General features: G+C 40.5%; 1 protein-coding gene across 1 annotated transcript in view; it reads left to right on the top strand.

Moving 5' to 3' along the window:
- Nucleotides 1–17,639, top strand: part of CUNH3orf70 (chromosome unknown C3orf70 homolog) — an 83,030-nt gene extending 65,391 nt beyond the window's left edge. The window contains exon 3 of the mRNA XM_018565943.1: nt 16,776–17,639. Within this exon, the coding sequence (XP_018421445.1) occupies nt 16,776–17,350 (575 nt within the window). The 3' untranslated portion in view covers nt 17,351–17,639. The remainder of the gene's footprint in view (nt 1–16,775) is intronic.
- The last annotated feature ends 584 nt before the right edge of the window (nt 17,640–18,223 follow it).

The raw sequence follows: 18,223 nt of genomic DNA, 5'->3' as shown, positions 1-18,223 counted from the left end.
GAGTTCGTCACAAGCGGATGGGACCTTCGTCGTCTTTTCTTTTAAATGATGTATTTCTATTTATTTTTTATTGTCTTTTTTATTTCATCGAATCATTGCTGTAGAGGACAACACTGGGTGTTGTGATTGACACTGGATTACGTCGGTGGATCAATTTTTTTGTTTGTTTTAAAAAAAAACAAAAGCTTGTCTTTTTTGTTTTTTTTCCAAATGTGCTACAGTACTTTGAGTGACGTTTATTCAGTCATGCAATGCTGCACTGAAACAAATTTTATACCATTTTTGGGCACAGATAGAGCTTTCTTTTGGCGGTATTTAATCGCCACTGGGGTTTTTATTTTTTACTATATAACAAAAAAAGTAACGTAAATTTTGAAAAAAAACCTGTTTCCCTATAAAATGTTATGACACATTTATTATCACCCCAACTTTTTAGTAAAATATAAAAGACGGGGTCATGTCGGGTAAATAGACACCGAACATGTCAAGCCTTAAAATTGCGCGCGCCCGCGAAATCGCAAAAACAACCACACCCAAAACTGTCCATAGGCTATTCTTTAAAAGCTTTTAGTGTTATCAGTAATGAATGGCCCTAAAATTATTGCTCTCACAACCGACATTCACGGCGATGTGTAACATGTGCGGCACAATAGGTGGAATCGTCGTTTTCACACATAGACACACCCGACATGGGGGGGACTTTAAAAAAAATTTTATTTTACTTTTTTGTTTTTATTTGTGACTTTTTTTAAGCTTGTTTTTTATGCTTTTAATGTTTTTTTAAACTTTTTTTTTTACACTTAAAGGAGAACTATGAGGTGAGTGCTTTTCACTCACCTCATAGTTCTAGCCGACCTGTGACAATGAGACTGTCACAGGCCGGCTCAGTAGATCAGGAGGTGAGCGAACACATACCGGGTTCGCTCACCTCTCGATCCTGTCACGGCTCTCTGCTGTGACAGGGGGAGGGGCTGGATTCCCCTCTCCCCGCTCCGATCTGCCAGCGCTGACTGGCGGAACGGACGGGGGAGGGGGCGGGTACAGCTGGCTCTGCCTCTAGATAGGCAGAGCCAGCTGTCACTCACGCAGCTGGACGGATCCCGTCAGCTAAGTCGTGATCCGCTTCGGCAGCGGCGTCTCAGTATACCGCGAGCTGCAGCTCGCGGTATACTGAGCTTAGGGTAACGGGAGGACGCTAGTTTGTGTCCTCCCGTTACCCTAAGGAGAACTATGGGGAAAAGCCCTGACCCCATAGTTCTCCTTTAACTTAATTGCTATCACATGGGGGGCTAAGAAACCCCCTATGTGATAGCCAATTTACATAACAGGTCATCTTTATGGAGACATCAGGGGTCTCCAAGACCCATAATGTCACCTAGGGACCCCTAGACAAGCTGATGAAGCAGAGATCTGCTCAGCAGCTTCTCACCAGCATCTGTTGCCGGAGAGTGACACTGAGTTCGGGAGTAATGTAATATACATCAATTCCTGCATTTGAGGAGCGGAGAGGATCTGTTCTGATTGCCACTGACAGAGACGCCATGCTGGTCCTAGCCGCACCGGCACATCGGATCTTGGGGCGGGCAGGTGGGGGGGGGGGCGCACACCGACACCTACTACAAGTGATCGGGCATCTCTAGAGACGCCCGATCACTTGAATGTAAACAGCTATCGCTGTCTTTAGAGACGCCCGATCGCTTGAATGTACACAGCCATCACTGGCTGTTAACATTTCTGACAATGTCCCCACTCGTGTGCATGCTGAGTGCCGCACACTCGTGCTCCTGCCCCTATAAAGACGCCCTTCCGCTCCTAAAAGGCTCCCGTCTGGCCATTCAGGAACTGCCAATAGACAGGACGTGGTTAAATGGGTACCCTAAACAAAGGAGCGAGATGCTTGTGCTGGAGTCATTCACCAAATATACCCACGTGGCTACATGAGGTAAATGGCATTCTGCCCCCTTGGCATCCTACCCCTTAGTTCACGTGCAGCTGTGGGCAGCTAATTGTGCAGCAATGAAAGGGGCTTCCTTCTGTTTTTGGAGGAGCTTGGGTTTGGTCCTAACCTCCTGACCTCTTCCCTAGACATTAACATAAAGGAGGAATTCTAGCTTTGATGGTTGCCTCCATCAGAAAATTCCTGTTATTTATTTATTACAGGTATTTATATAGCGCCGACAATTTACGCAGCACTTTTACATAGCGTACATTCACATCAGTCCCTGCCCTCATGGAGCTTACAATTTAAGGTCCCTATATCCCATGCATACATACAGGGCCGATTTAGACTGGAGCCAATTTACCTTCTAGCATGTCTTTGGAGTGTTAAATATAAAAGTTTAGACTTCCCACTACTGTTTTCTTGAAATTGGTCACCAGGATAGAAAGTTAGGCAACAGCTCCCAAACAGAAAAACAAAAATGTGAAAGAGTACCTAATCCTTCCTTGCTTTACCCAAAACTTGAAAAAGAATTTCAGCTGGAGCTTTACTTTGAATCCTCCAAGCAATATATAAAACAGTAAGATGAGCAGTTACCAAAAGAGCTGAAGAAAGCTGCAATCTTCTATTACTACATAAGAAACGTTAAAGAGCATGTACTGTAATTTCCAGTATAAAATCATTCAGAATCAGATGTCGGATGGAAATGGGTTAAGATAAAATAATGTGTTTACTATGTGAACCATTTTGAGGTGCCATGGGAACAGAACACTTAAATGGAGCATTTGCCCAGAATTGCTGCAAAAATAAATGTAATTGTGTAGCTGGGAGAATTCATCTAGTTTATTTATCATCAATAACCAATTCCGCAGCCTGTTTTAACCTAACAAAACATGCGAGCAGGATTTTTTGTGTTTGTTTTTAAATGTGTGTAAATGTGTTTTACGGGGAGCATGTGCTGTAAGGCTTGGCTCACACCTGGGGGTTCAGAAAACGCAGAATCGCGCACAAACACGAAATGTGTTTGCCATTAATTTCTAATAGCACCCCAAACGCAGTGGCAAGTCACGTGGTTTTCTGCTATTTCCGCCTGTCCAAACGCAGCAGATAAACGCGTCCCACAAAATTTTGTCGCGTTGACCCTTAATCAGAAATCAATGGAACCGTGCAGCAAATGCGTGTTCCTGGAGTGGAGTACAGTGGCTACTAAAAAGAGGGGCAGCAGAAGTGGAGACTAGAGTGAAGACCTTGCTCAACATCATCTGGGTGCGCTGCTCACTGTCTTAAAGCTAAACTCAGGACTTCACTTCACCTCGCCCCCCTCAGACTATTCGCTGGCATTGATAAAGCTAAATAGTAGGGATGCACCGATATATCGGCTGCCGAAACATATCGGACGAAAATTGCATTTTGGCATAATGCTGAAAGTGCCATTTTCTAGCCGATACATCGGTGCATGCATTCTTTCTCTCCTTCCCGCTGGGGGCTGCTCTGTGTCCCAGGAGAGTAGCTGTCAGAGGCGGCCGAGCGTCCCTGTCCCTTTTGTTATTTATGTTATGAGATGCGATTTACTATTTTGGATATTTTGAGTGCTTCCTTTTTTTAAAACATCCCTTTAAAATAAAACTCCACTTTGACTGAAACAGGAAAACAAAACCTTCCCAGTAAACTATTTACATTGACATTTTTTAGTAAATGTTTTGGAGATTCATGCCTTGCTTACTATGGGATCTATCTATAAACAATTTGCGGAGCCATGCGCCCTGTCAATCTCTGTGAGCAAAATGAACGGTCTTAATAGATCTTCTTAAATGCATCATTCAGAAAATACCAAATTATGGCTATTAGATGGAGCTGAGGAGCAAAGATAATAAATTCTTATTTCCTATGCTACTCAGCTCCATGTAGATTTGTAGGAAGAATGGCCCTGTGACTTGTTTATAAATAGACCTCAAAGACTTTAGTTAAAAGGATTTCTGATTTGGAGGTTCATCTTTCATTAAAACTAACTCTACAGAAGTTAGTTATATATTTTCTATAACAATTAGTTATATCATTTGTATTGAAGTTATAGTCCCATCATGGTAGCAAGCTTAGAGCAGTGGCTACTTTACAACACACACAGGGACCATAGGGAACAAAAGTAGAGATGATTTGAGAATCTACAGCAGAGTGATACACAAATAAGATGCATTTTTGTTAATAGTTAGTTGAATGCATTTTTAAGATTTAACTCCTGAGTTTAGTGTCTCTTTAAATACTAAACCCCACTTTCTCCTTTCACTTCCACTGCTGAAAGCTTGCTTTGGAAACTGACACTTCTGGAGTGTTGGTCCTTCTGATCTCCCGCTGCACTGGCTGCTTTCTCCCTCAGACCTCTATGCCACCACTTGTAGTGATGTGGGGTCAGCAGGAGGAACTGTACACCGTGTACAGAATGCCCCCAGGGTACTGTTTTGTAAGGAAGTGACAAAAAGAAATCACAGCAGATGTAGATTAAAATGGAAAGATAATTTTCAACAACTCGTACATTAGAAAATGGATAAAGTAGAAATTCTGCTTTTAAACTGAAGTTTAATCTGCTTATAGTTCTCCTTTTACTGGTTCCTCTTTCCTCTCAAAACAGTTTTCAGCAAAATCTTTCTGTTTACATTACATACATTATTTTAGTCCCAGTAACGTCTGGATCTTTGTGCTGCTCTATGCAATGAAGGCAGATCATGACTGGTGGTAGGGACTGACAGGCAGCTGCATATAGCTTCCTGAAAACATCACAGCACCCTGCCCCAGTACTCACCTCTAATGCAAGCAAAGGGCTGGCTCTTTGGAAGAGTCATGCAAAATTCAAAAATGCCTCCTTACAGTCTAATGTACACTGTTAGAAGCTCACAGTGTGCTGTGAAATCAGAGTAAGTAATTTCAGGACTGGGGAGGAGCCTCTCCAACTGTGCCAGATGGAGAGCCGGAGGTCCGCTTTAAGCAAAGGTGTAGCAAAGGAGTATTATCACAGTGATTGCAGTGTTCAGCAGAGAGCATTATGTGTTTACTAGTTCACTTTAGAGTTGCTCTCCTCTTGCTAAATGCTCATTTTATGTAGTCTGCAATATTTATTTCTTAAATTGTACGAGTTAAAAAACAGTAAAGTATTCACTCATACTTGGTAATACAGCTGGGGTGTGACTATCTTTGGCAATGGATGGTTGAATCTGATCCCTTCTGTTGCTAGCCGATAATAAGACCTGGTGTTGGTCTCTAAAATCTGCTCCAACAGGCACTGGGCCCAGATGTTACTATTCTGTGAGGTGACAGTGCTGAATGAATATATGTACTAACTGCCAGGTAGTTTGACATAAAATTAAAATATTTTGGACATGCTTGCTTTCATTTTCTAACTTGTGCAGGAAAAAGAAGAGCCATATAGGATTATTTGATAAAAAGTATACAGATCAAAGTGCACTAATCCATAGCATCCCATCATATTTCACATTTATGACTGGCTGCTTAGTGGTTTGTGCTTCAATTGTTCTACTGAATACCCCAGTTATGGTTGTTGCCATGTGCAACCCATATCATAGTGTCTGAAGAAGTCACTGACACCAATTGATGCACCCATATCATAGTGTCTGAAGAAGTCATTGACACCAATTGATGCACACATATCATAGTGTCTGAAGAAGTCACTGACACCAATTCATGCACACATATCATAGTGTCTGAAGAAGTCACTGACACCAATTCATGCACACATATCATAGTGTCTGAAGAAGTCACTGACTCCAATTGATGCACACATATCATAGTGTCTGAAGAAGTCACTGACACCAATTGATGTACCCATATCATAGTGTTGGAAGAAGTCACTGACACCAATTCATGCACACATATCATAGTGTCTGAAGAAGTCACTGACACCAATTGATGTACCCATATCATAGTGTCTGTAGAAGTCACTGACACCAATTGAGGCACCCATATCATAGTGTCTGAAGAAGTCACTGACACCAATTGATGTACCCATATAATAGTGCCTGAAGAAGTCACTGACACTAATTGATGTACCCATCTCATAGTGTCTGAAGAAGTCACTGACACCAATTGATGTACCCATATTATAGTGTCTGAAGAAGTCACCGACAACAATTAGGTACCCATATCATAGAGTCTGAAATAAGTACTGTTCAGTTCTCATGGCAGCCAGTCAAATATTTTTTGATTTCTTATACTGCACTGAAACTGGTTGCTCTGGGAAACCAGAACATTTTTCTACACTGTAGGTATCACATGCTGGCTCTAAAGATCAAAAGCTGAGCAATCACAAACCACTGATCGCTCATGGCTTCTCCATGCATAGAGCGGTAACTCAATCATTGCTCCTTGCAGGGATTGCCCCCTCCTTTTCCTGTTCCTCTAGTGCTCCTCTAGTGCTCATTAGAGGGTAGACGGTAGGGAGCGGGCACAGCTAGCAGCGCCTATTGATGTAAATCAGGCAGCGTGGTGGATCCCATTTATATTGTCTAGATCAGTCCTGTGACCCTAACTTTGGGTCACAGGAGGACATTAGGACTAAAAAAGGGACGGAAAAAAAAGGTTTGGCTTTAGTTTTCATTTAAATAAACATAAATAATATTCAAATTAATAAAACAAAAAAAAGGGGAAGCGATCAGGGTGCTTGAGCCTGTGACATCTGCAGAAGCCGGCAGTATGAAAAGAGGGACACTGTAGACTTGGGGAAGTGATCAGCAGTCATTCAGCTGCCTAATCACATTCACAAAGCCTTCGATGGAGCTGCATTGAAGTTTACATACTGTTTGGATGAGATTGGCAGCATGTTAGATGTTGTAGTAAAGATTGACTTTCATTTGGTTTTAAATGTACATGCACCTCAGGATGTTGCTGACCCCCCCCCAATGCTATCTACATCTTTGACAACATGAGGACAGTGCCTTCGAGAAGTTTCCAGTCAGGCTTTGCAATCACAGGATATAGATAGCATGATGGGGCCTGAGGGACACCATAAGATGCATGTGGATTCTGATGATAGCTGGCAATTTTTCAATGCCGATCGCTGGACAACCAGAGCACTGACAGAAGTCAACCATGGTGCTATGCATGTATCAAGGTACATTTGTATGGCTGTTTAATGTACAAAATCAAAGTACTATTCTTTCTATACAGAAGATATTTAGTTTGATGTAATCTTTTTTGCATTCATTTAAGTCACGAGTATGTGAAAAATAGCAAAATAGCTGCTTGAGGTGTAAAATGAAATGCAGTTACTGGCAGCAGGAGGGTTAAGTAGACTTGACGTTCACAGTCTGGGGAAAAAAGGGTCATTTTTTTATTACAATATGTCCCTGAGCAATCTGGCTCCTTGGTGAACATTTCACATCAGAATTCATACTATGTAATACTATGTAGAGGGCAGCATATGACCATTATGGTAGTTTTAGTTTCTGGTCCTTTCAATTAACAGAAGTCAGACAGAAGAGCCCACAGGTAGAACCGATTAGTTTAAAGGAGAACTATGAGGTGAGTGATTTTCACTGAACCTCATAGTTCGAGCTGACGTGTGACAATTAAACTGTCACACGTCGGCTCAATAGATCGGGAAGTGGGCGAACACATACAGCCGCTCGCTCACTTCTCGATCCTGTCCCTGCAGAGAGCCGTGACTGTCACTCACGGCTCCCCGCAGGGATCCCCCCCCCTCCCTCCCCGATCCTCTAGTGTTGACTGGAGGAACAAATGGGGAAGGGGCGGGGACAGCTGGCTCTGCCTCTAGATAGGCAGAGCCAGCTGTCAATCACGCCGCTGGGTGAATCTCGACAGTAATGTCGGGATCCATCCTGGCTGCGGCGGTCTCAGACAGCTCGCGGTATACTGAGCTTTGGGTCACGGGAGGACGCTAGTTTATGTCCTCCTGTGACCCTGAGGAAAACTATGGGGAAAAACACTTACCCTATAGTTCTCCTTTAAAAAATGTGGACAAGTCCTAAATGCTTGAAAAGGAAACACCCGGTTAAAATGTAATGTTGTAGGCCAGCTGACCTTTTTTTGTTCACCTTTCTGTAACTTGCAGGGAAGACTGTCTAATTAAGAGGACAGTGCAGGGAAGATTGGTGTATGAAGAAATAACCAAATCTACATATTCACAAGTGTAATCTCTGTCTGTAGAAGGTGTCGAATTTTGTACTAATTAGTTCAGACTAAAATAGATATAGGGAAACGAGAATAAATACAGATTCACATCCATTAACATATTTAATTCATTAAAATGCATGCATTTAGGACAAAAACATTACTGGATTATCCTTATAATTGGGGTTATTCTTCACATCTCCACTGTACAGCTACTAGATTTCATGTAAAAGCTGAACTCCAAGATAAGCAAATATCTTAATATACTATATATGCTTCCTTGAATCTTAATGTGATTTGTGTGTTTCTTGCAGATCGTTGTGAAACTTTGCCCCTGTATAGGAGCTTCCTGTAATAAAGATCAGTCACTGCTTCTTTCTCTCCTCGTGCAGGGTGACTGGTCTTGTATCCGCCCCCTCCTGTAATTTTCTGTAGGTAGCCCAGCTGGGCACCTCCCACAGCTTTGCTCTCTGCACAGGCAATGTGCAGCACAGTGATGGTGTCCCCGCTAGTATTACAAGGTAATATCTAGGCTTGGAAAAGGAATCTGATGCACATAAATTGGATTATTATCCTCTGTGCCTATCGAGGAATATTTTTGAATGCACGTTTTTCTGAACAAAAACTATAACTTTTTATATGCTCAATCCACAAAATTCTGGTATTTCTGGTTTGGCAGGCACTTAAAGTGGACTTTTACCCCCTTTGACTAATACAGACCTGTATGCCTACTGAAATCACATCAGCATACAGGTATGCATGCTGATATGAAATCCTCTTACATTCATTAGTTAAACAGGCATTTTTATTTTACTTACAATTTCTTTTTTTCCCACTCCCTGGTCCATTTTGGCACACATTATGTAATGTGCCCAAGCATTGCATTCTGGGAAGATTACATCAGTAGAGCATTGCTGGAAAATCTCCCCTGTAATATCATGACATCTCAGGGAAAGGCATTTTCCTCCCCTGAGATAATGTGCATGGTCACATGTCCTAGTCACATGTGCCATGGTTCCAGGAAGTAAAGAGAAATCTAGTAACCTGCCCTTAGCTAAGATTGCCACTGTGAGAAGACTGGGGAAGGAAAGAAAATAATGTATGCAAAAAATACAGAGCCTGCAATGATCTAGAAGTATGTGTTTGTAGATTGTCATTACTAAACATTTCTAAAGGTGCCTTTGTTGTTATTTTGAAGATATGGGTAAAGTTCTGCTTTAATAGTGTGACTCTCCTGTAAAACTGAAATGTCAGTTTTGAGTGTTCTGATTCTTTAAACTTAAAGTAGATTTAAACTAATCTCTAAAATCTTGCATATTAAATGTGATTTCAAAATTATTGAATTTTCAGCTTTCAATAAAACAATACCTGGTAATGCTCCCATAAGTGTCCTTGCTCAGGCACCTGTTATAAGCTGACCACTGTCTTCCATTTCTGGTTCTGCATTGTCACCGTGTCTCATAAATCCCTAGTTTAGGCAATGCATGGCTTTGCCAATGTATGTTGCATAGGCACGGTCCAACTTTGTCACTATCAGGAAGCCACTCCAGTTCAATGATGTGCATCCTGCTTAAATATCCCAGTTGTAAGGAGTAACTGCTTTGTTGACAACCAGAAATTTTTAATATCTGGTTTCCGGCCCCCAGTAATGTGTTTTTATATTCAGTGCCATCCTGTCTCCCTTCTCCCAACATTGCTCTATAGTGGTGATAGGAAGCAGCTGCTGCAGCAAGACATAAACCCACCACTGGAGACCAGATGCCAGATAAGATTGGTATCCATGCCAGAAGAACAATTGACAGACTGCAGAGATAAATAAAAATAAAAGATAAGTGCTGAAAATGCACTTATCCTTTAAAACAAAAGCATTTTCTTTGTGGTATCTGATGGTCAATTCCACAGTCAATGTCCTAAATCTAAATAATGCATTCTAGCAGTGAAAAGTTATGGCACTGAACCATTAAGACCTTGCAAAGATTACTCCTTAATTTCATTATGGCCAATCATTGATGACAAGTCCTTTTAATTTCCTTTTGCCTTCCAATAACCCAGTGTCAGTGTGATTGTGACTGTCATTGTGTCAGAGTAGGTTGTACATAATGTTTTTGTGCAATTATTTGGTGAATTTAAACAACACAATGCCTGTACAATCTGGCTTTTATTTACATAAAATAATGAAAAAATATTATAAATGGAGACCAGTTTAAAACCCCCATGGCTTTATTGTGTTTGATAAGCGATGGCCTCATGTTGCCAGTCAGACATCAGGTTGACGAGTACCTAGCACAGTTTAGAAAATCACATACACAGCCAGGATTCAGGATTGCTAATAAGCCTTTTATTTGGCAGCACTATATATAATTTGTGAATTGGAAGCGCACGTGTGGCTGCCTACTTAAAGCAATTTTACAACCTCCATTTCTTTTTATCTTCTCTTTCATCCTCCCCATTCTGTTCATTACTTTAATACGCAATCTCCTCGTCATCATAATAACCCCGTCATTACAACTACATTAATCTGCCAGTACACAATGTTTATTCATGAGAATTCAATTACCCTGCCAACTGCGCCCTGCAGCTTAAGGTTTTATGTTCTGAATTGCAACTGTCTTCACACAGAGCTTTCAAAATTGGTAGGTTTCTATCACCATTGTACGAATCCTCAAAGGGATTGATTTTTTTGGAGGGTTTGCAAAGATACTACCTTTCTTCAAATAGAAATTAGGATAATCATAATACAGTACATTATGAATTTCATGCACCATGAAGAATGTCTGTGTCTGATGCCTGTTTTACTGCAAATTAACTTGGGATCCAAATTGCTATGAAATTCTTTATATATCGTAAACCAGGGCTGGACAATTGCCAGGAGCCAGGTAGCCAATGATCCTGAAAAAATTAAAGTGGGCACCTAACTTTTTCTCTAGTTGTTGTCATTGGAGCGGGCTCATAAAAAAAAAATCCTGGTGGCTCCTGGATTCTGTATTAATGTGTCCACCCCTGTAGCCTTTTATGTAATATTGAGTTGTAAACTGCTGCACAAACTGTTGGCCTATATAAATCCTGTCTAATAATAATATTATTATTATTATTATTATTACAGCAGTCTGATCAGTGTATTAGCTAAAACTGATATAGTTGTCCACACCATGGGGTGTCGAGCAGAGATCAGCAATGGCAACCTCCATATTCCCTCACTATAGGTTTCCTTTGAATGACCATATAAGAAAATCCCAGGACAATTCCAAAACATCATGACCGCATAATATAATTCTAATGCAGTTTCAGGTTAATAACCCTGTCTGTGAAATAGTTCTGCTTCTGATGTTCATGCAGCTCTTTAGCTATATTTAGAATCATTTTTTTTTTTTTTTATTAAGACGTGTGTGGCTACATCTCCACCTCACAAACCCATACCTGATCAGGACACGATGTGAAACAAAAAATTTAAGTGACACTAAACTCAGGAGTTAAAACTTTAAAATGCGTTCAAGTAACTTCACTACTAGTAAAAAAAATTGTTTTGTGTATCACTTAGATCCTCAAATCATCTCTGAATTGCTGCTGACACTGTCCTTCCTTCTGCAGGGTGGCTACTTTTGTTCCCCAGGGTCCCTGTGTGTGTTGTAAAGTAGCCACCACTTCAAGCTCGCTGCCATGAAAGGCTATAATTTCAATACAAATTAGTAAACTAAATGTGAGATTGTAGTCCATCACGAGAGTGAGCTTGACGTGGTGGTAATTTGGCACAAACTTCCTAAATTTCAGGCATTTCTAGATGACATGGTCTCACATATCAGGCACAGCGGACCCGAAAGCCCAACTGAAACCTCATTTTAAATCCACTAATTACATTCCAGGTGCATCACAACAGAAAGAGTTCGATGTCTTACAGTTTATTTTCTTTCTAAAGCAGCCACAGCCTAAGTAGAGAAGCCTGCCAGGAAGAAGTCAACTCTTTGCAGTGGTCTGATTACAGACCTATAGCTCTATAATCAGCAAATATAATGCTCCCCTCTTATTAGAGAGCTCTGGCTCTGACTCAGCAGAGCGTGTGTTGGACCTCTGTGAAAAGAAATCACTGCTTCCACACAGAGAGCAAGGGTCCTTTTCTGCAGCATACTGGCAGGAAACATGTTTTCTACGCTAATATTTAGAGAAAACATATGTTAAGGCTTTTGTTTTGATGCATCTGGAATGCATTTAGTTCAGTTGGGCTTTAAAATTAGCCTGGGGCTTCTGTACTGTAAACCTATAAAAATAGCACAACTGGTTAGAAGTCCTTTCCTTGTAGAGTTGCATTAGAGCGAATCTGCCCTTGTGGCATTACATTACAGGATATCTGCCTATTGCACCACGTGAATTGCATAGCACTGCCAGGAAAAAGAGAGGCTGGGCCATAGGAAAGGTAATTAGACATGCCTTGATTTTTTACTGAGCTGGTTAGGTCACTCGTACACCTCGGGAGGCTTAGGGTATGTGTTGGCAGGCTTTGTGCTTATGTCTAAGGCATCAGTTTAAGAGACTTCTAAGATCAATTAGAATTCATTGACAGGTGCATTTGACCTAAAGTTGACCTTCTTATGAGCTACAGTTGACCTGCTTTAGAGCCCATTCACATTGCGCGTTTAATCCCGCGATTTCTTCCGCGATATCGTGCATATTTGCCGCGCGATATCGCGAGAAGTTGCTTGTCCAATGATTTTCTATGGAGCTTGCCTGTCGCTCATCCCTTGTATATGACCCTTTTTCTCGCGGATGTCGCGCGATTTTTTCTTTTTTTTGTATGCAGCCCGACGGTGAAGGTGGCGCGATCGTCGCTGGAACGTCACCCGAACAGTCGCGCTATCCCGGCCGTGCGGAAATCTGCTCATGGTAAGTGTAACTCAGTGTGAATGGGGCCTAAAGAGGACATTGCATTCTCAAAGGCATAGGAATAAACAAATATCATTCATCGAACCTGATTAACATCATGATTTCGGCTGGTTTGTTTTATGCTTGCATGATGTCTTCATCTGGTCCAGTGGAGCATATATACTATGCCTGACAAATGGCTTTTACTGTACGTTAAAGTCAGTGCGTTGTTTTTGATTTTCCCACACCCTATAGTTATATAGAATACATGTCAATATATAGAATTTTTCATGTACATCAACAAGAAGATTGAATTATAGGGGAAATGTAATGACTATAATTATGTACAACTTTGTAAGTTCCATGTTGAAGTGCTCATACTTTACATAACGTACATAAAGTGTTACAGCATTTTCTTTGGAATATTCTTGCTTTGAGCTTCTAAATTGTTTTTTGCTTTGGCAATGAAATAAGCAAATGCACGTTTTACTCATTGTCAACAACCATTCCGTATGTGCATTAGAGTGTTGGTATTGATGAAGCACTTGGAAAAAATTGTCAGTTTTGGGTTTGATTTTGAGCAGCAGAAAGCAAGTCTCAGATTTCTCCTGCTTTGGACTAAAGCACAAAATACCAAACATGTTCATCAGCCAACATTGACTGTAGAATGGGCGTGGTCTAAGAATTGAAAGAATAGATTTGCTCTCCTTTCAGCCACATTCAATGGAATCTTGGTAAAATCGAAATAAGTCATGGCTCTGTTGTCCTTCCCATTACAAAGGTGAGTAAAAAAAACATTTGGAATATCCAATTGGTGTTCAGTTTATTAGAAGACAAATCCATGTGATCCAAGTCAATTCAAATTCTGATTGGCTCTCTTCGTTGACTTACGCCCCTTTCACACTGGTGTCCGTCCAATCCAATCAGCCAGGTCCGGAAAAACGAATGGAACAGAGCTCTGCTTCACTGGACCAGATCGGGGATAATCTGATGTAAACAGACAACTGTCCATTTACATCAGATTCCCCATAGATTGATAGATTCCCCATAGATTGTTGGGGGAAAAAACAGTACGGACGCGGATGTCACAGCGGTGACATCCGATCCGTACTGCTCCTATCAGGAGGGGATCAACCCACGTGAAAGGGGCCATACATTTACATTTGGATCTCCATCTGCTTACATCCAGTTTGTTTTTTTTAAAGAAAGAAAGCTTCTCCCTATCAGTAAAGGTTGCTGTATTGCTGGCAGAAGGTGTCCCACAGACCTGGTCTGAAATGGACTAAATTAACCCCTTCATGACTGAGCTTGTTTTTAGTTTTTGTTCGTTAATGACCGACACACTTTTTAAATTTTTGCTGTGTGATTCTTCCACAGCAGTAATAAGCTTGCTTACTAAGTGCACCCACACATATTATATATTGTTTTAAAAAGGACAGATAGGGCTATATAATTATATCACATAAGTGATATGCCTCACTTAGGACAAATAAAATATAAAAAAATGAGGAAAAAACGTAAAGTAAACACTTTTCCCCCAATTTTAATTTTTTTAAATAAAATAAATTCATTGATTTGTCCTTTATTTGGAAACACCTCACATCCCTAGGATTTCAGAACATTTTCTGTATTTCTCAGCCTTAAACTAAAAGCTAACATTTTAATTTTTTTTTCTCTAAAAGCTAATAGTGGTCACCTGGCATACAATGTCACTGTCGCTAAGTGTCACACTTAGTGACAGCAACATACTTTGAACAGCGCTGTCATGAGGTGGATAAGAAAAATGTTTACCCCTTAGGGTGAAAAACAAATCTACATCTCAGCAGTGGATTTTAATTGAAAGGGGTTAATTTTTATAACAATGATAATATAAAAATATATTTATATACATTATTTTTATTTGTTAAATGTATTTTTTTAACGTTTATTTTGAATTATATCAAGCATACATTGTGAATTGATCTCACTATGACTGCTTGATAATTTAAGTAATGCATTTTTGGGCTGCTCCAAACTTAGGAACAGTCAATAATAACCTTTGTGACACTGATCCTAACAGCCTTAGGCCCATTTCACAAGTGCACGGATCCTCTCGTGATTGGAGCGGTACGGATCGGTACCGCTGTGACATCTGTGTCCATACAGTTTTTTGACTGGGCCCCATGTCTTTCTATGGGGAATCAGATGTAAATGGACATCTGTCTGTTTACATCTGATTACCCTCAATATGGCACAATCAGGTCCATCGAAACGGAACACTGTCACTTTGTTTTTCCAGACTTGGCCAGAGTCGTAGGTAACGGACACCAATCTGTTTACACACGGCTGACCATAGACTAGCATTGGGCATCCAATCGAGTCCGCCTGGAAAGGCGGACTCGATTGGACCGCCCGTGTGGAGTAGTTTTATCATTTTCACTCGTGGACATTTAATTCTCTTGCTGTAGTAAAACTGTGCAGTCTTCTACTTTAAGGCAGATTACTACTTGTTATAATATTTTTATACTCTGTATGGATCTCTTTATCCAGTTTATAGAATTGTATCATCCATTACATGGAATGATTCTTCTCTTTATTATTAAGAGTGTGAAATTAACCTGTTTTTGGGCAAAAATGCTGTTTACCATAAAGGTTTATGACAACCTCTTTATTCTCCTTAAAGAAAAAGGTTAATCAGTAGCACTTCCGTGGAACTCTAATCAGACGATAACTAGATGTTCTTTTATCCAAGTCATTACTTTTGAAGTGGCTTTTTACACTAACGTCTGCAGTCCCTAGTGGATGTCTTCTTCTTTATGTATAACAGACTGTACAATTACTACCGAAAGCCAAAGTATCAGTAAAGTTATTCAGTATGGAACTGAATAACTTTAATGAGAGAGTGTGGTTTTAGACACCTAATGGTTCTATTTAAGACATGGAAAATATAACATTTGGAGTAATGAAAATGTCATACAGACAATTGAGGTCTTGAATGAGCCTGGCTTTGGAGAAGCATTGAAAAACACTTGTATGTGTAGGTAAATCTAGTGCCTGTATAAAATCCGCTGAACAGCTACAGTACAGCTCACCCATAGGAGTTAATGGGGTTGCAGTTCATGCGCACACTATGAAGAGGAGCCGGCGTGGGCATCTTTGCTGGAAAGGCTGAGCAGTGTTGGTCAGTGCCACACAGTTCTGATTGTTGGAATGAGGAGCAAGGTAAGTATTTAGTAGGCTGTACTAAGGGGTGGTAGGCTGGCTGACATCCACTGGCTGACATAGCAGCCAGTGGATGAAACCACAGTGCCAAGTTGGGAATGAGGGGGGGCACTATCTGACACACCTGAAAGTTTTGTATAGCAGCGGCACTGATAGTTCTGCACAAAATTGAACATTTTACCCTCCTTTCATTGGAAAGGTAAGTATAAAACATGTTCTCTTACAGCAGGCTGCTGGTTTTCTTTTTAAATTGAAGTTAGATTGTCTATTTTACAGTGCTGCCAAGTGGATATGAGGCAAAGAGTATAGGTATAAAAAACACTGTTTTTGTACCATTGAATCAATGTTAAATGCTACAAAGTATTTAGAGCTGTACTTGCTGCCCAAATTGGAGAATGTTGAAATATGAAATAGTTAATATGTACTTGACTAAAAAAACAAACATGTTTTACATTTTATTTTTAAAATATGGACTATAGTAAACTAAAGAAAATATGTAAAAAACCACAAAACATTCCATTCAAAGAAAAAAAACACTGAAGTATAAAGATATATGCTATACCATTACATAGTACATTATGTTGCATACACCATAGTTCCATGCGCATGTACTCACTGACATGGTTTTTTTTTTTCATTTAAGGCAAATATGTATACCAGCCTATGACTCCAGTGGAGCTGCTTCCAAGCACACAAATCCCAGTGGAGCCACAAGAACAGACCGACACAATCCAGATCTCTGTCTCGCTGGCCGAGCAGTTCCTCAAGGCAGCTTCTTCCTTTCAACCTCCATTCATTCCTGAATCTCCACGCTACTGTACAATTTCTGACCTCTTTCTGGATAATTATCAGGTAAAGTGCATCAATGGAAAAATGTGCTATGTGCAGCGCCAACTGCCACCTCCACATCCTGCACAGCCATGTGTCAGGTCAAGGCCTGAAAGAGAGTTTCTGCAAGAAGTTTACACACCAAAAGACACCACAGAAGGACCAAAAATAGATCATTGCTCTTCTCCTTCCAACTCTGAGGATTCTGGGATCAATGCAGTGGGCGTCCCCTACTTAGAGTCATGTGACGAGGACACAGAAGAAGGGGCAGAACTCAGCTCAGAAGAGGACTGCAGCCCAGATGGTTGTTGGGGTCAGGAGCATTCTCCATTGGTGTCTCCTTCCAAGACTGATTTGGAGATCATAGAAACTATAGAGACTACAGTCTAACTTATATGGAAGGATGCCAGAGGTCAATTGTTAAGCACATAGGCAGTGGATGGCTGTCAAGGGACAGAGCAATACAGTCATATTGCACATTTACCTACAAATATCCTTAAGTCTCCAAGAATGTGTAATCAGTTTATGGGCCAGCTATCCATTGTACCCCCGGTAATTGAAAGTTTAATAATGGCTAGAGCCAGTCAGCAGTCTTTAAGTCTCCTGCAAAAGAATCAAGTTTTATATTCATTAAGGCATATTCCATTGTGTGTATCCAGTTTCCAAACTGGTTTGCGTGTTCAAAAGATGCAATCGAGAAAGAAATATAAAAAAATGATTAGACAACTTTCCATATATCATGAAATTCCTATAGAAATATGGGTTGACTATGGTTAATGTCTACGGAGAAGCTAAAGAAAAATTCACAGTATGTAACCAACAGAGCCATCATATTATGTATATGTGCTGGTCACAACATGGGGCCTTTTTATAGAATATGCTGCAATGAATATAAAAAACAGTAATGTATAGCATTGTTGTGTTAATCAGCTGTCTGGTGAGCTTCGTTTGATGGAAGTATCACTGTTAGTATTTGATGTCTCACATTCCTCAACTATCAGTCAGCAGAACAATTTAAAAATATGAACTGTATGGTCCAATACTCAGTATTCCTAGTCTGAGGCCTAGAAGGCACAGCTGTGTACATACAAAACATGTCACTAGACTTTCACAGAAACTATGTTGAAATCACAAGTTTAAGGCATTAGTGAACCTAATGTATTTGTATTCTCCTCAGCAAGCCTTACTTGAAGCCTGTGCTGTGGTTTGTGTTTTCTTTGGTTGCCATAAGCATGTTGCTTACAATTGAGAGGCTCATAGCTC

The sequence above is a fragment of the Nanorana parkeri genome, unplaced genomic scaffold, assembly GCF_000935625.1.
Source record: "Nanorana parkeri isolate BGI_ZX_2015 unplaced genomic scaffold, ASM93562v1 scaffold901, whole genome shotgun sequence".
Lineage (NCBI taxonomy): Eukaryota > Metazoa > Chordata > Amphibia > Anura > Dicroglossidae > Nanorana > Nanorana parkeri.
The sequence above is the reverse complement of the archived record's forward strand: the minus strand, read 5'-3'. Positions and strand labels throughout refer to the sequence as shown.